The sequence below is a fragment of the Lipomyces japonicus genome, assembly GCF_038497905.1.
Source record: "Lipomyces japonicus strain CBS 7319 unplaced genomic scaffold V1514scaffold_31, whole genome shotgun sequence".
Lineage (NCBI taxonomy): Eukaryota > Fungi > Ascomycota > Lipomycetes > Lipomycetales > Lipomycetaceae > Lipomyces > Lipomyces japonicus.
In genome coordinates, this window is record NW_027117843.1 from 87,822 (window position 1) to 108,073 (window position 20,252).

The following is a 20,252-nucleotide window of genomic DNA, read 5'->3' on the forward strand; positions in this document are numbered from 1 at the left end:
CGCCGAAGTCGCACAACTTCTATCTTTGGCGCATGTCCCAACGACAGACCGGTATTCTACAAAGTGGCTGCTGGAACACAACCAGGCCGATCTGTCAGATCCTACGCTGTGTGCTTTGTGTTAGCACGGTCCCGACAACCAGGAGCACCGCTTCTTCCACTGTCCTCTCATTGCTCCTCTCTGGCGACAATGGTCGATTGAAGAGGTTATGTCTGGCCCTCGGGCGTTCTCGCGTGCACTTTTCCACGCCATTGTCATCTCTGCTGTTCAGGACCTTCATCAGGCACGACGTCGCTGCCCTTTTCGAGGAGACTGAGCCCAATAAGGCTTATTATTCCGGAGCATTTATGCTCGAGCCAATGCTAGTGCTCATCGAGGGTAACTTGAAATTGCGTTTTTCTTTCTTTTTTTTTGTTCTTTTTTCTGCATTTGTTCTGTTTTAGTTATACTGTTCTTCACATATTCTTGCTTACGGCCTTTCTTCGGAGTTACAGTCTTAAAATGTTCGTCATATTTTAGATAGATAATATACTTCGGGGGACTATTTTTAAGGAAAAAAAAAAGTTGTGACGTCTTTTTTATTTTGATGTGTAAAATTATAAAAATTTGTGTGTTTGACACTGTGTACTGCGTCCTCAAGGAGTTTGTAAATTAAAATTTCCCTGATCAATTTGATTGACAATAATTTTGAATGATTGAAAATGAAGTGCTCAATTACGTTTACATTTTTCACACCAAGTAAATATATGCGTTGTGCCACTCCCGCGCTTGGCTTCTGCAGGGGACGTTTTTTTTTAATAATATTTATTTTATTAACACAAAGCAACGGAACCCATAAAAAAATAAAAAGCTATCAACAATTAAACATTAAACAAAGTGTAAAAAAAGCAAACTATTTTTTATTTAGCCAGTTTTTACTTTGTATTTTTTTTTTAGATTGTTATTTTTCCGTAATTAAAAAATAAAAAGGCAATTTTTTTTGTAAGATTTTCTGTTTTAAATTTTTTTCTTTTTTTTTCTTGATTTTCTGAGATATAAACTTTGGTATTGATATAAAACAAAGGAATGATATTGCTTTAAAAAAAGAAATAACCAGTTTGTATGTTTACCTGTGTCTAAAAAAGCGATTTGACATTAATTTGAACTGAACAACTTTGCTTTTGATGGTTTGACTTTGAATTCTTCAAACGTCTTCAGTGCGGGGGGTCACTGAATAAGTTTTATGTCACTGGTACATCTTTCGTTGTTATTTGCCGTCAGTATCGTCGTCAATATTCATCAAGCTTCTGTCTTCATGAAGCAGGCAAACATAAGGTATTATTCAGTTTTTGTTTTCCAACACCCCGGCGACGGGTTAGCGAATGCCTGCGTTGAGCCCAGAACATGAAAAAATTGCCGGTCAATATCCAGGATAATGTTCAGCAACGCAATTTCCAAACACTGCACCATCGCCGAAGGGGTCTCTTCATAGCCCTTGTGCAATACCAAATGCAGCGGCAGTGGTCATGGTAATGAGATGTCAAGGATGAATGAGACGGTATGCTAAACAGAGAACGTTCTTTGCGGCAACAACTTCGGGCCGCCCAAGGTCATGGGAATCGAAATCATGATAACAAAAATTCCGGTATCGGCAACTCCCGCAAAACCTTGATCGCTTCATGTCTAGCTTGCCTGCCTGCGGCCTCGAAATCATGATTTTTAAGTCCTGCACACCGATTATCTAAATCGGCTACCTTACGCTTAACCAGGTTAGCCTGGAAATTTTGTCGAACTGAAAAGAAAAAGAACTCCAGCATGATGTCGCGGTCAGGATGACCAACTTGCGGGAACATGGGCAAAAATAAATGCATGTTTTCAACATCAAACGCAAGTGCCTCAACGATACTGGGCGGCAACACCAGTCTTGCATCGGCCAGCATTTTCGATGCGCCGCCGTTTTCGTCTCCAGCCGAGCCATCATGTGGAGTTATGAGCGCATCCTGCTCGCCAACAGCACATTCCACTGACTCGGCGTCGTTTCCCGCCACGTCACACACATTTTGCATCTCGCCCGTGCCATGCATAACTGCAACGGTAATGTCATTCTAGAAAAGTCGTTAGTTAATGGGTCCAAGAAACAATGAGAACAAGACCAACCGTCTCATGATTAGTAGACACGCGGTTAAAGCCTGACATCTCTTGAGCTGCCACACTGGCCTCATCCCGTGCGACCTTGACTGCCTCTTGTACTTTACCGGTGCTGGGCTTCATCGATTTCCGCAGGGCCATGATGGCATCATACCTGGCCAACATACCCGCCTTCTCGTAGTCTTGTTCACACAGACCTCCGCACAGATTTTCTAAATCCGCCACTTTCGTCAACCACAAGTTATAAACTGACGACACATAGTCGTCCAACATCTGGTCGTGGTCAGGGTGCCTAACGTCTGGAAACAGTGGCAAGTGCAAAAAATCATAGGTCAGCAGGTCTGCAAGACTTGGTGGCAACTCTGCCAGTCTTGGATGAGCAAATGCGAATGCGCCGTCTTCGTGTTCGTCAGCCTGTAGTCGACTGTCAGAGTCAAGAGACTGCTCGGCCGTATTGAGTGCGTCTACCTCATTCACAGCATTTTCCTTTGACTCGACATCAACACCGCGTTCGTCAGCCTGTAGTTGACCATCGAAGTCAAGAGGCTGCTTGGCCGTCTTGGGTGCGTCTACCTCATTCACAGCATTTTCATTTGACTCGACATCAACGCTAAGCACATCTGGCGGAAGATCGTCCTAAACAAGTCGTTAGTTCATGATTCAAAAAAAAAAAAAATTAAAACGCTGCCTACAAGTTCACTAAAACAAATGACATATGCCATTGCAAGCATGGTGCTAGGTTGAACTCCCGGAATCGCGGTGAACTGTGAAGTCTGGTTAGTCTGGTCCAAAAAATAAAAACAAACACGTAATCTAAAAGAAATCCTAATACCAGCTCAAGAAACGCCAAACAAACAGAAACCTCTAACCGCCTCCAGAATAAAGTTGAGTTTAGCAAGTAAGAACAAGTTCTGGACATTGTGATTTTCTTAGGTTAAACTGAGAACTGGGGAAGGAGGACATTACCATGACTGGCGCTGCTTTATATTTTGTCGAAGCCATTAAAGTCGACTGGCAGTAAACATCAATAAGCCCTAACCCACAATATTACTAACTAATTATTAATTTGAAAATTAATTCTCGTACCTACATACTAGCTATTATATCATTTATATGTTCAACACAGTTAACTAGTTATTATTAACTATAATTACATAATTTTTATTATTTTTCAAGACAGGAACATGGTTGCAGGATGGACGGCCATTTGAACGTATGGAAGCGTTATAGAAAATCACGTGACGAGTTCTTAGTAACAACAAAGGTCACGTGATTTATATTGTACCATAGCTACAGAACTCATAGAACGGTAGCAACAGTCGAAATTGGAAAACCATGGCGAACCATTCACGGCCAAAATTGGGCCGTCCGGCCAGTGAACGTGATGAAGAAGTTATATCAAAAAGCGACTCTCTGGTCCTAGCACACAAGCGATCGTTTACATCTCCCAACTTGTGGTATCATTTCATTAACGAAATCAATCCAACGTTATTACGGCCTGCTACGCGAAGCGCAAGATCTACAGATGCTGCATCTATGGCGACTATTAATCTTTCAAACTGTCATAACAAAAGTGCAGATAATGAAGAAGATGAGGATGTTGAAGATGAAGATGCAGAGTTGGAAAGGATCGTGTCGTTTTTAAAAGTTCCGCTTGCGTTGGAACAAGCCATGACGTTCGGATTCATGACCTGCCTGGACGCGTTTTTGTACGTGATTACGATTTTACCCGTCCGGTGCGTGGTGCTAGCCGTGACCACAATTACGGCTATGATTTCTGTTTCGACATCTAAACCACCCAGCGAACACCATCAACAACGACGGTGGTGGTGGTGGTGGTGGTGGCAGCCGGTTAGGGTCAAGGTCTCAGTGCCGGTTCGGTTAAGCTTACAACAGCAGGTCGAAATACTCAAGGCGGTAATTATTGTTAGCACGATATATCTGTTGACGGGTTTAAACGGCAGCATGATTTATCATAATATCAGAGGCCAGTCGGCGGTTAAGTTGTACGTCATGTTTAACGTGCTCGAGATTGGTGACAAATTGTTATGCTCAATAGGGCTTGACATTCACGACATTTTGTTTTCTGCCCGCACTTTGCGCCGACCCGTACGCATGGCCGTATTATTGGCTGTGGCAGTGTGTTACAACGGCTTGCACGCGGCCGCGTTGTATTGCCAAATGATCACGCTTAACGTGGCCGTGAATTCGTACTCTAACGCGTTGCTCACGTTGTTACTTTCCAACCAGTTTAGCGAGATCAAATCGACCGTGTTTAAAAAATTTGATCGCGAGAACTTATTTCAACTTGCGTGTGCGGACACGGCCGAACGGTTTCAGTTATGGGTCATGATGCTAGTTATCGGCTTGCGAAACTTGGTACAGATCGTGGCTTCTTCGTCATTATCAACGTTGTCGTCCTCTTCATCATCATCATCTTTTTCTTCTTCCACAGCTTCCCCTTCAGCATCGCCTCGGTCATGGACGGGGATTAATTCGATCGCAGGCGCGCTATTGTCACCGGCAATCGTCGTGCTGGGTTCGGAAGTTTGCGTGGATTGGCTTAAGCACGCGTACGTGGCCAAGTTTAACATGTTCCGGCCCATTGTGTACGACCGATTTTTGGACGTGTTTGCAAAAGACTACGTGCATTCTGCTGCTGCTGCCGCTGCTGATGCGTCATCATTATCGTCGTCGTCGTCATCATCGTCATCATTGCCATCAGGTGGGCATAATGTGATTACTACAAAACGGCTTGGCGTGCCGATTATTCCCTTGGTATGCGTGTTTATCAAGACTGCAGTACATTCTAGTCGATTGTTGCTATCATCTTCATCTTCTTCAATGTCGTCTTCTTCCGCATTTTTATCGTTTCGTGCCATCGCGGCAGCAGGCAATCGTCACAATGACGTGTCGTCGTTTGCAGGTAACTCCAGCGGTAATCACAACTTGTTGGTGGTACTTACGTCTTCGTTGATCGATACTATTGAGATTGGCGCGTTCGGGCTCATACTGTTTGCAATGTTTGCCGTGCTTGTGTTGGTCAAGGTCGTGCTAGGCGTGGCGCTATTGGAATATGCCACCACTCGATTACGTCGTCGTCACCAAGTCGATCGAGAAAACGAACACGATGACGGTATAATGCATGACGTGTCGGATGAGAAATTACCTGGCGAGATTAAAGGGGGTGTTTGGGGGTTGGTTGACATGACGGGTAATAACATTCGAAATGAGATTAACTCGTTAAGTCAAGCTGAGGTTAAGGATGATGCTAATCGGTCGCAAGATCGCAAACGTCGTGCGATCACGAACGATTTACAATTGGTTAACCGGTTTCAGATGGTGGCCAAACGGATATGGTAAGCAGCCAACGCAGGAAAAAAAAATTGTACATTGCTTTCTGGTTTTTTAGGGGTTGGGCGTTGTTGGTTTTTTTTGTTAAAAGATTTTAAATTAGGTTACAATTTTTTTTTTTCGTTTTGTGAATTGCATGAGCAAGTAAATGGGATTGTACATGTTATTGTTAATAATTTTTGTTTTTGGTTGAATGCACCTCTCCTGTTAATGGATTCATTTATGAACAATTGGCATTCCCAACCCGAATACCACCAATAAATTTACACAAATCCATAACCGACCGGTCCGGCACTTCCAGCTATACCAAGATCAACAGCCACATGTCGTAATTTTTGATATAAATTACGATGCGTGTAATGTTCCACGATACACTGCGTAATATATGAATGCAAAATATTTGACCACCTCTCGACACCATCATATGGCCGTATCACAATGCGTGAAATAAATCCTGCTTATACATTCTTAATCGGGATGGTTCAGCAGCACAGTGATATATGCCATAACAATTGCATATGTTTTTGTGGTTATGTAGAAGTGGTGTGAGCCCCGATTTTTTAATGATGGAAAAATATACGTCCAATAACCAGAAATCAATACACATAACTGTTGTTCATGGCATGCATTATTAAAATATAGACATATAAAATATTAGACAAGCGAAATCTTATTTTTAAAAAAAAAAATAAAAACCACAAAAAAAAAAAATGAGCAAGGAATTATTATCCCGGCCGGCACTTTTCTTCCTTCACAACTTAAAAGTCAAGGCCGTGTTGCAAGCCACCAATGCCGGTGCAGCTGCTGCTGTGTGTCAAAAATTACCACCTCCACCGTCAAGATTAGGTCAACGCAATGGTGATAGCGGTAGTGGGAATAGCCTGGTGACAAGGTATTTGCCATGGATGTCGACGACGACGACAATGACCAGTTGGAACAACAGCTCTGCTGGTCGTGTTCAGCAAGATGTGGTGTTCAATAGTCAATCAAAACGGCGGTTTTCGTCTTCCATTCAGAGAATGAGTTCCGAGGCGGCAACAATTACTTCGGCAAAAGCAAGCACGACCGGGCAAGATGCCAAGCCCAAGGTTATCGTGACTGACAAGGCTGTTGGCTATTGGCTACTTGGCTCATCGGCATTAGTATTTGGCATTGTCATTATTGGCGGCTTGACTCGGTTAACAGAATCCGGCTTATCAATCACGGAATGGAAACCAGTCGCGGGCATGTTGCCACCTTTAACCGAACAAGATTGGCAAGCAGAGTTTAATAAATATCAGTCATCACCCGAATACAAGTTATTGAACTCACATATGAGCTTGCAAGAGTTTAAATTTATTTTCTTTATGGAATGGTCGCATCGACTCTGGGGTCGATTGATCGGCCTCACGTTTGTAATACCAGGTGCATATTTTATCCTGCGTGGTCGCACATCGACTCGTGTGACCAAGCGCATCTGGGCCATCGCCGGATTAATTGGATTGCAAGGCTTTATCGGCTGGTGGATGGTCAAGTCTGGCCTGTCGGGAAAGTTTTTGGATGACTCGACTCTACAAGATGGCAAGTTTAGGGACAACCACCCTCGCGTTTCGCAATACCGATTGGCCACGCATTTGGGTGCCGCCTTTGTTGCTTACTTGGCCATGCTTTGGACCGGCGTGGAAATACTGCGTGAGCACAGGTGGGTTAGGCAAGACCCAAAAACGGCGGATGCCACGATCAAATTATTATCTAACCCGGCTCTGCGCCGGTACAGGGTCCTGGCCCGATCATTACTGGGATTAGTATTTTTGACCGCCATGTCTGGCGCTTTTGTTGCCGGGTTAGATGCGGGATTGATTTACAACCAGTTCCCTTACATGGGTGAAACCATAGTGCCACCGGTTTCGGAACTTTTCTCTACTTTTTACACTCGCAATGAGAATGATTCGGACCTGATCTGGCGCAACTTGTTGGAAAACCCAACCACCGTGCAATTCAATCATCGCGTGCTGGCCGTCACCACGTTCACGGCCGTCGTGCTGTTACACGTGTACGCAACAAGGCTGTACGGCCGAGGCTTGCTGCCGCGAGCCGTGTTCAAGGCATCGCATGGCACGATTGGGTTTGCCAGCTTGCAAGTCGCATTGGGAATTTCAACTTTGTTATACCTCGTACCGGTGCCGCTGGCTGCAGCGCATCAGGCCGGCAGTTTGGCATTGCTGACTTACGTGCTGTTGCTATGTTCGCGGTTAAAATTACCCAGGCAGTCAATGCAACGATTAATTCAAGCCGCGCTGAGAAATCAGCAAAGGATTTAGGTTGCTGTAAACGAGAAAGAGAAAAAAAAATTTATCTTGTTCTTCTCCAAAACTGTAAATAGTTATTTGTTCTTTTTATTTTTTTTTCTTGTACATAATTAAAAATGAAACGCCGTACCGGCAAGTCGTAATTTAGCCAGCTTTAGGTTTAGCAGGAGGAGCATATAAATGTTTACAAATTAAAATGAAAAAAGAAACCCAGGACTGAATACGCCAAACATATAAATAATGCACCGATTTTAAATCAAACGCAATACTCAGTTCGAATGTGGGCGGGTTCGTCTTATTCCAAGTCAAGATTGACGAGCAAGCTAGGCAGCGCTTTTAAATCAAACAATCACCAGACACAGACTGTTGACAGCTTTTTGATAAGAGTCATTCCCTGTTGTGCTTGTGAATGGTAGTCGACCGGGCCAGTCTTGGAGAGATATTGGAGATATTCGTGCATGGTCGCGAACAACCGGAACACCAAAAAAAAAAAAAAAAAAAGTCCATTGTAGTTATCCAAACTATACCAATAACTGGAATACTGGATTGTGGAATATTTTATTATTTTTAAATAACGTTGAGACTCACCGAACGGCATCACCCGGCGAGATAACTGAAAAACGTTCCCACGCTGCAACAGTTCGATGCGACATTGCTCTCAAAAAGATCATCCAATAGCGGTCCGTCATCATCATATTATACTGTCCATGGAAACTTGACAGTAATTATTATATCCGTGGAAGATTACATGTTTTAATTTTATCAATCATTACGCGTAAATATAGTCATCCTCATCTATGATACGTAAACCATGCCACCTATTTGGCCAGCCAATGCAGATGCAGCCATGCCTAACCTATTACCTATTACCTATATCGGCCCAGTAATGGCTTTGCTGTTGCAGTCGTGATGTTCATAGTGGTTGAAGTTGAGCCGGGTAACACGCGTGGCGCGTATAACTATCCAGTTTCGATTGTTTTGTAAACAAAAAAACACGCAAACAGGGCAACCGAAAAACAAAAAGGGGGCGTTGGGCAAAGAAAGTCTTTCAGACTGCAACGTATAATTCAATCACCTTGCTCAATTAAAAAAAAAACCAAAAAAAAAAAACGAAAAGACCAATCAAAATAACCAAGCAGGTGGTCCCTAACATATCAAAAAAAGGAATTGCATCATGGTCGAGCTTAGTGATTATCAGAAATTGGAAAAGATTGGCGAAGGTGAGGCAAGAAGAATTTTGGTAGGCCGGGTTTCGAAATGGCATTTGCTTACCTTACATTGCAGGAACATACGGTGTTGTATACAAGGCAAGGGACACGACTAACAATAACCGGGTCGTGGCATTGAAAAAAATCCGGCTTGAAGCCGAGGATGAAGGCGTGCCGTCGACTGCGATCCGGGAAATCTCGTTGTTGAAGGAAATGCGCAACGAAAACATCGTGTCATTATTAAACATCGTGCATGCCGACAATCACAAGTTATACCTTGTGTTTGAATTTTTAGATTTGGATTTAAAAAAATACATGGAATCCATTCCAGCTGGTGTTGGCTTGGGTGCGGATATGATTAAAAAATTCATGTCACAATTAGTGCAGGGCACGATGTATTGCCATTCTCATCGCATCTTGCATCGAGATTTAAAACCTCAGAATTTGTTGATCGATAAGGAAGGAAACCTTAAGCTTGCCGATTTCGGCTTGGCTCGCGCGTTTGGCGTGCCGTTAAGAGTGTACACTCACGAAGTCGTCACGCTTTGGTACCGGTCACCAGAGATCTTGCTGGGCGGCAGGCAATATTCAACTGGGGTTGACATTTGGTCGATCGGTTGCATTTTTGCTGAGATGGTGACCCGCAAGCCCTTATTCCCTGGTGATTCCGAGATTGATGAAATTTTTAAAATTTTTAGATTAATGGGCACGCCGGATGAAGATGTTTGGCCTGGCGTGGCGTTATTGCCAGATTACAAAAGCACGTTCCCGCAATGGAGCAAGAAAGATTTGGCAAAGCATATTCCTGCATTAGACCCTTACGGACTTGATCTTTTAGACGTATGTATATTTAATTTTTTTTTTTTTTTTTTTTTTTTGCCTTAGACTAACCATACATTATATAGGCATTTTTAGTGTATGATCCCGCTTGCAGATTCTCTGCAAAGAAAGCACTTCAACATCCATATTTTAAAGTTGAATCTCGATATAGGTAACAACCACATTGACAGCAAAAAATTAAAGAAAAAAAATAAATAAATAAATAAAAAACTACAAATATATATATAGTTATTATTTTTCATATGGGCTTTTTAGGGAAATTTGCAAGCATTTTTTTGTTATTTAATTTGTGCTTATTATTATTTATTATTTTATTTTTTGTACAGGTAATACCCAAATGGATTTCTTTTTATAACAACTATATACAATCTTCATGAAAAAAAAAAAAAAAAAAAAAACGTTACAGATTACACTGGCCCGACACCACCAACGCGCTTGCGTTTGTTCACGGCCCAAGTTTTTTTGGGTTGCCTGTCCACAAAATCATGCTTATCAATCTCTGAATCTGCATCGAGCAATCCCAACCGAGTAATATATGCCCATGATGATTTCCAAAATTCTTGGTCAGTCAAGTATTTCAACTTCATGATCATGCCGTCATGCGCCTTGCCGATCCTGACATTGGTCAGCCATTCATCATCTTCCTCGATCGAAAACCCGGCAGGTTCGGTTAGAAACAGGCCGGCCATGTCCTCATGAAACGTTCGCACCTTGCCCACGGCTTCAGACGGTACCAGGTTTAAGTCCATGACCGCATACCGTTGCGAAAAATGAGTCAGCATGATGTTTTTGGCTCGCATGTGCCTGCCCACGGCAACAGCTTCAGAAATGGTCGAGTGCCTTTTGGCAATCGCTTGATCGATTAAATCGTCCTCCATTGTACATTCATGCACGAGCAGGTCCGTATCCCAACCAATGTCGGCAAATCTCGCGGTCGGCCGCGTGTCACCGGAGTAAGCAAACTTGAAGCCGTTCATAAACTTAAACGCGACGGAGTACGAACTCTCGCAATGCTCGGCATCCACCGTGTCAACTGAAAATACGTTCATGGCCTTGCACAGACCATCAAAAGCCTCGATCGTGCTTTTGCTCGGCGACTGCAAACCGCGGGTCGAGTCGGTGACGGTGTCGGTACCGGTGTTGGTGTGCAAGACATGGCAATCAAGAAATTTGACGTGCTCAATGCCAAACTGCACGCACTGGCTCCATTCTTCTAACGACAACACGACCTTGGTCGGCCCGATCAAAAACAATTCCGGATCACGTTGTTGATTAGGATTTTGCTTGTTGTATTCTTCAAACGCACGGTGACGTGCCTCAATAAAAGGCAGCAACCCAAAATGATGATCTCCATGCAGGTGAGAAATGTAAATGATTTTAATCTCACGCAAAATCTCGTTCGCCTGTTTCCGGCCGTACATGCGCAATAACGACCCATGCGTGTTTTCACCACAATCCAGCAACACTGACCGATACGAATCAGCATCATAAACTCGGTCCTTTAGCTCATTAGATTCTCGCGGGCCACCGATAGAATAAAACGGTAAGCGCACGAGCGTTGCCACAACATTGCGATATTCACTCGGGCATGCAGAACCTGTCCCCAAGGTAACGACTTCCACGTCTTGCTTCTCACTCTCCCGATCGGAACCAGAGCGTTCGAGATGGCGCGCAACGTCAGCATTGTTGTTGAATTCTGAACCTACACGAGCACTTTGAGGACGGTGCTTGAAATGTGATGATTTAAAACTCAACGCTGGCCGAAGCTCTGGTGCTACCTGAAAAACATGGTTCATTAATTCGGCATGTGATTTGAAGTTCAGCAACGAGCCGCCTAATTTCCGGATCGGCACGTTGTCGGATCTAAACGTGTGCGTGGTAGCCAATTGAACAGGGTACACGCGCAATTCAGGCACCGGCCGTGTTGCATCCTTGGCACCGGTAGCCAGCTCATCATCAGTTGGGCCCTTAAACTGGTCCGGGATGCTGAGCTCGGCAGGTGAAATGAAAGCCTTGGTAAAATTCTGAGGCGCCATTACATGAAGCAATCCTTGCAACACGCCGGAATTAATATTCACAATATCATTGTCCAAATATTTCTCATGAGAAATGTAATGCTAATTTTCAAACGTTAGCCTTTTTTTAAATATATATATATAAGACTCTAGTCATACATACCTCACAACCGGGACCAAAAGTTTTCATAAATTCGACATAATCTGAACTAAATGGGTCTACATCTTCACCAAGAATGTGAACCACAAACGCAAATTTAATCTCCGAACCGGGCACGCTAACATTGACAGTCATTGGAGCAGAGCCACGGTCGACGTTTACGGGTGCAAACCAATCTTTGCCGAGCGCACTGGCCAAGTATTTCTTGCTGGGCACGTCGATCACAGCGATTCTAGGCCGGTGACGAACTTCTGAAAGAATCATGTCCGAAGTAATGACCCGGCCATCGTCCAATCGAACCGAGCCGTTTTTGATAATTTCACCAATCACGGCGCCGTGCGGAATTTTTAATTGCTGAATCTTGTCCATCCTGACCACACCACGGATCGAATGAGGTTGAACCACGTACGACCTCGAAGGACCGTTGACACCGCGAGGATCAATCATGCGAAACAAATTGTTGGCCTTGAAATTATTTGCCGCCGTTAAAATTTCGTCTGCACCGCCGGGCCCTTCTGAAGCGACAAACATTTTGTCAATCACGTCATTCATAAATGTGCGTTGCTGAATGCTTGTTTCGGTATCAAAATCAACTGGGCTGATGTCGGCGTGATCCAATTCGTAAGGAATCACGCTAAAATGCTCATTCTGAATCACGTCGACCGTGTCATCAGCAACCAGGCTAAACGCATTCCGAAACACGGCGTGCCGTTGCGTGGCCAGTGCCCAGGCAATATTGCGATCACCGTAAACTGTTAGTGACGAATTGCCAGTGGCCACCGAAGTCAAAATCGTACCGTGCATGCCACCCATCTGATCAACAAAATTTGACCTGCCAGAGAAAAAAACACTTCTAACCTTGCTGAGTTTTGTCGACGAGGAGATGAACAGGCGCTGCGCACCCTGAGCCATGCGGCCGAACAAATACTTGTCTCCACCGGCTTCAATTTCTAACAAGGTTGACTTGGAATCACATGCCGGCTTGGCTACAATTTTGGTTGAAAACATTGACGTTCCTCTTTGATTTGTGGTTGAATTGTACTCCGTTTTGTTGTCGTAATCGTCGTAATCGTCGTGATAACTTGGTTCACTCTCCCCAGCTGGTTCAAAGAAAATGTCTTCGTCAACAAAAACAGTTCGAGTCGAATAAAAACTATGCCGCCACTTGAGTTGCTGCTGTTGTTGCGTGCACTTCAGCTGAGGACTCAGCCTAGCCCAGCGTCTGAACAACGCGCTAGTGGGTTGAGATATCGTGGCAAGCGTCGTGGTGAAGTCCAAATATGAAAGAGTACTTCTGATTTGAACCAAATAGCTGCTTAACAATAAACTTTGCAAACCTGTATGAAGTTTCTATTGTCTATCAATCGGGCTAGAAGTATTCTTTGCAAACGAGATAAATGTTTATATATTTGAACAATTTTTTTTTTTTTTTTTTCGGGTTCGCGTTGGGAGTTCTGTGTGGCGGTGCAACAATGTGGCGGTGTGGCAACCATGAGGCTGGTGCAAATTACGCAACTCAATCCTCGAATTGAACATTGAACTAATACATCAACCGATTACTTACTTCAATTGGTTTTATTTCGGGATTAGTTAAACCTGACCACCGAGGGAAACAATATGGCCGCAGCTGACGACGAACTTCGCGAATTGCAACTGGCGTCCTTGTCGGTACACGCCGACGATGCACTAGCTCTGGTTTCCGATGTCGCATCGCCATTGCACGTCTCAACCACGTTTCATTACAACTCAGACCCAAGCAAGCTCAAATCAGCACGAGAACACGACATCGCTATCAGCGAGGAGCCTGGCAATTTTATTTACTCTCGGTTTAGCCAGCCGGTGATTGAACGGGTTGAAGCCGTCTTGTCGGCGATTCTTAACGGGCACGCTGTCGTGTACGGATCCGGATTGGCTGCCTACACTGCCGCGTTGGCGTTTTATCACCCGAAACGGTTGTCGATTGGCAATGGCTACCATGGCTGCCACGGCGTAGCTAACGTGTTTTCTCGCCTGGGTGGCTTAGAACAGGTTCCGCCTTTGCATGAGTCAATCAGCGCCGGCGACGTGGTGCATGTCGAGACGCCGATCAACCCGACCGGATTATCAATCAACCTGGCCGAGGCGGCAGAGTTTGCTCATGCTCGGGGTGCGTTCTTGCTCGTGGATGCCACGTTTGCCCCGCCACCTTTGCAAGACCCGTTCCAGTTCGGTGCCGACTTAGTGTTGCACTCTGCTACGAAATATTTGGGCGGGCATTCTGACTTGCTGGCCGGAGTTTTGGTCACCAAAGATGCCAAGGTCAGGACCGAGCTCATCAGGGACCGCTCATTTTTAGGCGGCGCGCCTGGCAATTTTGAATCCTGGCTGCTGCTGCGATCACTACGCACGTTTAAATTGCGAGTCGAGGCGCAATCCCGCAACTCGGGCCGGCTTGTCGAATATCTTGAACACGCACGCAAGACTGGTGAGATTCCAATCTTGACCAAGGTTTATCACTCGTCGTTGCAAACAGACGAATTTGTCAGGCAGCAATTACCGCATGGACTGTACGGGCCTACTTTTTCGATCGAAGTTGAAAGCAAGGAAATCGCCAAGCAAATTCCGTCCCGGTTGAAGTTATTTCATCATGCCACTTCGTTAGGCGGCGTGGAAAGCTTGATTGAATGGAGGGCCATGACGGACGCGACCGTGGCTGAAAACTTGTTGCGAATCTCCGTCGGGGTCGAAGATGTTAACGACTTGATTGCGGACCTGAAACATGCTCTTTTGTCGTTTTCGAAATAGAATAAGAATTGATTTGATTTAATTGGATTGTCAATAGAGAATATACAAATACACAAGACGAGTCATGGGTATTTAAACCTTAATTTTCAAGTTTCGCGCTTATCTCTGCAAGCTTACATAATCGGGGGTTGATAGCGGCCCGGCAGGCGATAAATTCCATTCCAGTTGCACCTTACGTTAATTGTAAATTTATCAACATTCGGTTTGAACAATAGTTAGGAATCATGGGCAAGAAACGTAGGTGGCATTGTTAGGATTGAGGAAGAGCGTGTTTTGACAAGACCACACAAATATATAGGCGTTCTCGTTAGTTACGGTGTAGATATCGATGCCGTCGCTGGATGGCTGGGATCGTACGGCGGTGAAGATTCGTCTAACGATATTTCACGAGGTATTTTGGTTTGACTTGCTATTGTTTTTTTGATGTTTTGAAAATTTTAATAATTTTGAACTAAGCAAATTCTAGGCTTGTGGGCTGGCACCATTGGCGTTCGTCGGCTTTTAAAATTGTTTGATAAATACGGTATCAAGGCCACCTGGTTCATTCCCGGACATTCCCTGGAGACATTTCCCGAGGAATGTGGTCTTATTCGAGACGGCGGTCATGAAATGTGAGACTTTTATAGTTGAATGTATGTTAAAATTTAAAACTAATTGGCAATTTTTAGTGGACTACACGGATACTCTCATGAAAATCCGGCTGATATGACCATCGAGCAACAGGCTGACGTGCTCGACAAGACATATAAGCTCCTGACTGAATTCTGTGGCAAGCCACCTAAGGGATCAGTAGCACCGTGGTGGGAGACTTCAAAAGAAGGAGCCGAGCTGTTGTTAAAATACGGCATCGAATACGACCACTCGCTTAGTCATCACGATTGCCAACCATACTGGCTGCGCACGGGTGACACATGGACCAAGATTGACTATACAAAGAAGGCCGAGGAATGGATGAAGCCGCTGATCAAGGGCCAGGAAACCGGGTTGGTTGAGATTCCGGGCAATTGGTACATTGATGATTTGCCACCCATGATGTTTATCAAGGCCAGTGCAAATTCTCATGGATACGTGAATCCGCGAGATATTGAAGATATTTGGAAAGATCATTTTGATTATTTTTATCGCGAATATGACGAGTTCATTTTCCCCATGACCATTCATCCCGACGTGTCCGGCCGGCCTCATGTTTTGCTCATGCACGAGCGAATTATTGAACACATTAATAAACATGAAGGCGTTGAATGGGTCACGATGGGACAGATGAGTGATGATTTCAAGGTAAAGAATACTCCGTCACCCGGTGCACTTTTGCCAGCAGCGCCAGGTGCTGTTCTCAAGGAGTAGAACGTCAACAAAGCATGTACCAATAATATATATACATATTATAAAAAAACTATAAACCCACTTATAGCGTATATGTGATTATCTAAAGGTTACCGAGTCACCCCTCACTTTGTCTTTCCTTTATTCCGTTTCTAGCTTGTACTTGTGCCAACTAACCCAGTTTAGTTACTGATTTTCATTAACATAATATATTTACACCATTTCTTTTAAGCTACATGATCCTATTGATTAATCAGGGTATTTTCTACTTCAATTGCTCTTCCAAGAAATTTGGATTTTTTGTTCTTGGTCTCATTGCTTGTTGAAGAAGATATTGTTTCTCTTTAAGCTATAACATTAGGCCACAGTAAATATTGTAATTTGGCTGTCGCATATTTCCAGAATCCAGATGCAAAATACTGCTACAAGAATATAAATAATAAGCACCACCTTATCGGTTTCATCTGGGTAATAATACTTGCAGAAGAATGGCTATGAGGAAAGGTATTGGTATATATTATTGTAAAACTTGATTGAACAATTCTTGTTCTTCTGGCATAGTAATGCTTCTGTGCGGCCCTCTTTTGCTTCCCATTTTATTTCATTTTGCCCAAACCTTCACAAATTATGACCTGTCATAAGCCCATTCGTGAAGAGGATTTTGTAGTTGGGGCCAATGGTGTGAACCAAATCTTACGAGACCTCGTCTTCCCCCAGAAACCAATTCTTTTACCAATCTTCTCATCGGTTCAACATTGTTCCTCATATTGAGTATTAACAGTCAAAGTCAAACGAACTTATATGAAAACGGTTCTATTTGGTCCTGTTCACGTTAGCCTGCGTTTAAAGTTAAAAAAAAAAAAAAAAACAGTGTTCTCGACAGAGGCACTCCATCCACCAGTCACCCTGGCTCTTTTTGTCGTATGTTTATTGCATTGTGACTTCGGACGACCTGAAAAATATAAACAGTCGAAAGCATATACAAATACAAAGGGGTTAGGGCCAAGGCTAGGGCTGCGCCTCGTTTTGAGCGGCTCATGTCAACGATTGCGATTTTGGTGAGAAAAAAGATGGCGGCAGAGATCGGACGTAAACAAACACGAATGAGAACAAACACGAATGAGATTATCAACGGTGATCATACTACAATTGAAATAATGTCAGACCAGGCTGCTGCTGCTGTCGATTACTTGGCACCTATTGCTGCACCGGTGGCTCTGTCTTCAACTGGTGGTGCCAAAAAGAGCAAGATCAGCTTGTTTTATGCCAATGGGTCCGTGATTGCTGCGGCCATGCGGGTAGCCATTAACGGCAAGACGTATTACCTGACCGAAGAAGAGCACGAGGCAGTGCAGTCCCGCAATTGCAACATGGCGAAACTTGAGAATTTGTTGAAGTTTTCTGGCACGGAAAATGTTTTAGTATTTGCTGATCGAATTAACGACACGATCAAGCGAGAAACCTGGCTGACTGATCGAGAACGCATGAACATTATTGGCGCCAGCTTGCAAGGTGTGGCCAGCACGTGGTGGAAAAATGAATATTATCCGAAAGTTGAACGTGGCGAAGTGCTATTTTATTACGATGATTCCAAGCAAGAACTGGTCAACAAATTTATTTCAACCGTCCCGTTGAGAAATTATTGCTTGTCCTTGGTTCAAGATATACGAAAGCCAACAAGTAATGCGATGGCTATTGAATTTCAAAATGTTTATGAACAGTTAAAAAAAGTGCCTTTGTTGGCACACCTCAGTGATTTTGAAAGTACGTGAAAAATGGTTTATGATGCGCGGATAACAAACTAAATCTTTTTTTTTTAGAGGACGATGTTTTACATTTGTTCACGCTTCGCAGTTTGGCCATCAACATGATGAAAAAAAACCAATTTTCCGTCATGCCAAAATGCTTTGACCTTATTGACTTGCTACTTAGATGCCCGCGACTTGATTTGCACACATCCGATATTCCAGAAACAATCCGAATCTCAACAGACCCGGTTAATTTACGCAAAAAGCATTGCCTGGCATTTCATGAGCAATTTTGTCATCGCGTGCGCGTTAGAAACAAGTTAACTCAGGATGATATCGAGTTGGTTTATCGAAAGAGTGATTTTGTTCCGAGACGAGTTTCGATTGCACGCGGTCGTGCGCAACGGCCACCAACAGCATTGACAGCGTCTAGCAAGGGTCGTGCCCGGTTAGTCCCAAAGAAAAGATCGCTGTTATCTTCGGAGAAAAAGGAGAAGGTTGCATTAGCTGCGAAAACTTTTCGAAGAAATACAACTCCACAGCCAGCCAAGTTGCCAAGAGGCAAAAGTTGATGCTCCCATGTGTAGTCCTGGATGTATGAGACTTATTTTCCATCCTATGCCGACCCAGTACTATAAGGTATATCTTTTAGCAAATTTCAGGCATATCTAGTCTTTCCTTTTTTTTTTTTTTCAAATTTTGAATTTTGATTTTTTTCGGACGGGAGAATAATGTTCATTAAAATTGGGATATTTAACAATGCGATGGGTTTCTGGTAATTTTTTTTTCGGAGTTTAGCTAGCTTATAAACAGAATTTTTTTTTTTCGGTAACCATATAAATTAAAGTAGAAATAATCAACCAATCTGATTTGATGTTGTGTAAAGCGATTTGTTGCAAACAAGTGGCCAATCTAATCAACAAATAATACGTTTTATGCGGACTGCGCCAAGTAACCAAAATCGCAACGAGCATGGATTAATTATTAATATACGATCATTTCCCTTCGCCGCAATTATTTATTTACAGATTTTTCAAATTTTATTTGTCTGCCTCAGAGCAGGCCGGTCTAAATGCCAGGCAAGCCATGATCAATAATCTAGTGCAACACGGGTCCCCGGAATTGGGCGACTACGTGTCGTCATACAATCCTGCCACACGACAATCCAGTCAGGAGATTTTCAATCTGGTTAAATTGTATCGTCAGCAATTGACCACCGGATGCGGTCACTCAGAATCATGCACGGCCAGGTTTTGTGCGTCATGCCGTATTTTTAAGCAATCCCAGGCCACCTATCGAGGGTTTTCGTACGCGGCTGCCACCCAGATTTCATGGCGGCTCGTGATTTCCAAGGGTCGATCAGAATTGTGCTCGTTTATAGACAGTAATAATGAACAGCGTGTTGATATTAATAATGGCCCCAATGGCAACAGCAGCGAAATCGAGGTCCAGGTCAAGAAGGACAAGGCTTCAAGTAATGTCTTGCACAGGATTTATGAAGATTCATGTACCAGGCCGGTTTATAAGGGCAAGCTGTTGAAAAAATTAGAAACATTAGATGACTTGTTTGAATTGCGCAAGGCGATCGATGACAGATCTAAGTTACCATTCGTGCGAATGTCATATATTCACATTTTTTCATCTGGTGAACGGTTACGAAATTGCATGAGCGCGGAACAGCAATGGTTCCGGGTTTGTTATCGCATGATTAATGACACGTTGCCTGAAACGGATAATGATTCAATTGAATATTCAGAGATCGTGACCGCATTGCAGATCGGCCTTTCAGAGTTATGCGGGGATTGTCAGCAAGTCTTGGACCGAACCGAGAATGGGTTGCTAAGCGAAGTAGAATCGTCGCAATCCGAAAATGATGTGTTTGGTAAACTGGTGCTGCCGTTGGAAAGGGCATCATGCCTGGCCATCTTGCTACTTTCCCGATACGTTCGCAACGTGCTTTTCTCGTCCATGGCAGCGTCCACGGCATTGGCCACCGATGCGGCATATCACACGTTATATTCCCCTTGCAATGCAGCGTTTAAGTCATTGTTTGTCGTGATTGCTAAAGTTTTGACAACAAGCAAAATGATAATGGCGTTATGCGCGGTCGACCTCGAAGACGTTATGGATGAAGATTTTGCCATATTGGCGCATTGGGCAAAGGCATATATTGCCGAACATTGGCCGACTGGGATGAGAACATGGGTTGACAAAGATAGTAACGTGGGCATATGCATAAAGTTATGGCAAGAGATTGCGAGCGTGGCTCCCAAATACGTGGAATCGGCGGGCAAGCTCGATCAAGTCGGCGATTTAACGGCGGAATCATTTTTTGAAGATTTGGATTCCTGCGATCGCAGTCAAAACATTCATATTTTGGATTATGCGTCATCAATCTTGTCTCT

At 43.8% G+C, this 20,252-nt stretch overlaps 8 protein-coding genes across 8 annotated transcripts; 6 read left to right on the forward strand and 2 right to left on the reverse strand.

Moving 5' to 3' along the window:
• Positions 1-1,604: 1,604 nt before the first annotated feature.
• Positions 1,605-3,046, reverse strand: V1514DRAFT_343774 (uncharacterized protein; the record flags this gene model as incomplete). Its single annotated transcript, XM_066929161.1, has 4 exons — positions 1,605-2,084; positions 2,137-2,763; positions 2,820-2,891; positions 2,960-3,046. The coding sequence occupies 4 exons, from the start codon at positions 3,044-3,046 to the stop codon at positions 1,605-1,607; spliced, it is 1,266 nt and encodes a 421-aa protein (XP_066782296.1).
• A 407-nt stretch (positions 3,047-3,453) lies between these two features.
• V1514DRAFT_333993 (eukaryotic membrane protein family-domain-containing protein) lies at positions 3,454-5,716 on the forward strand. The gene has a single exon (XM_066928138.1). It carries the CDS (start codon positions 3,463-3,465, stop codon positions 5,488-5,490), a length of 2,028 nt encoding a protein of 675 aa, XP_066782297.1. The 5' UTR covers positions 3,454-3,462; the 3' UTR covers positions 5,491-5,716.
• A 319-nt stretch (positions 5,717-6,035) lies between these two features.
• V1514DRAFT_333994 (cytochrome oxidase assembly protein-domain-containing protein) lies at positions 6,036-7,940 on the forward strand. The gene has a single exon (XM_066928139.1). The coding sequence runs from the start codon at positions 6,192-6,194 to the stop codon at positions 7,779-7,781; it is 1,590 nt and encodes a 529-aa protein (XP_066782298.1). The 5' UTR covers positions 6,036-6,191; the 3' UTR covers positions 7,782-7,940.
• Positions 7,941-8,768: 828 nt separating this feature from the next.
• Positions 8,769-10,200, forward strand: V1514DRAFT_333998 (kinase-like domain-containing protein). Its single transcript, XM_066928140.1, has 3 exons — positions 8,769-8,989; positions 9,054-9,817; positions 9,883-10,200. Exons 1-3 carry the CDS (start codon positions 8,944-8,946, stop codon positions 9,970-9,972), a joined length of 900 nt encoding a protein of 299 aa, XP_066782299.1. The 5' UTR covers positions 8,769-8,943; the 3' UTR covers positions 9,973-10,200.
• A 15-nt stretch (positions 10,201-10,215) lies between these two features.
• Positions 10,216-13,385, reverse strand: V1514DRAFT_309289 (uncharacterized protein). Its single transcript, XM_066925744.1, has 2 exons — positions 11,996-13,385; positions 10,216-11,934 (listed from the first exon to the last, which is right to left on the reverse strand). The coding sequence occupies exons 1-2, from the start codon at positions 12,998-13,000 to the stop codon at positions 10,225-10,227; spliced, it is 2,715 nt and encodes a 904-aa protein (XP_066782300.1). The 5' UTR covers positions 13,001-13,385; the 3' UTR covers positions 10,216-10,224.
• Positions 13,386-13,541: 156 nt separating this feature from the next.
• On the forward strand, positions 13,542-14,893 carry V1514DRAFT_334001 (pyridoxal phosphate-dependent transferase). The gene has a single exon (XM_066928141.1). The coding sequence runs from the start codon at positions 13,610-13,612 to the stop codon at positions 14,774-14,776; it is 1,167 nt and encodes a 388-aa protein (XP_066782301.1). The 5' UTR covers positions 13,542-13,609; the 3' UTR covers positions 14,777-14,893.
• On the forward strand, positions 14,861-16,510 carry V1514DRAFT_124769 (uncharacterized protein). Its single transcript, XM_066924430.1, has 4 exons — positions 14,861-15,013; positions 15,075-15,167; positions 15,243-15,387; positions 15,445-16,510. The coding sequence occupies exons 1-4, from the start codon at positions 15,001-15,003 to the stop codon at positions 16,118-16,120; spliced, it is 927 nt and encodes a 308-aa protein (XP_066782302.1). The 5' UTR covers positions 14,861-15,000; the 3' UTR covers positions 16,121-16,510.
• Positions 16,511-17,103: 593 nt separating this feature from the next.
• V1514DRAFT_368728 (uncharacterized protein) lies at positions 17,104-18,686 on the forward strand. The gene is made up of 2 exons (XM_066929914.1): positions 17,104-17,863; positions 17,920-18,686. The coding sequence occupies exons 1-2, from the start codon at positions 17,137-17,139 to the stop codon at positions 18,417-18,419; spliced, it is 1,227 nt and encodes a 408-aa protein (XP_066782303.1). The 5' UTR covers positions 17,104-17,136; the 3' UTR covers positions 18,420-18,686.
• The last annotated feature ends 1,566 nt before the right edge of the window (positions 18,687-20,252 follow it).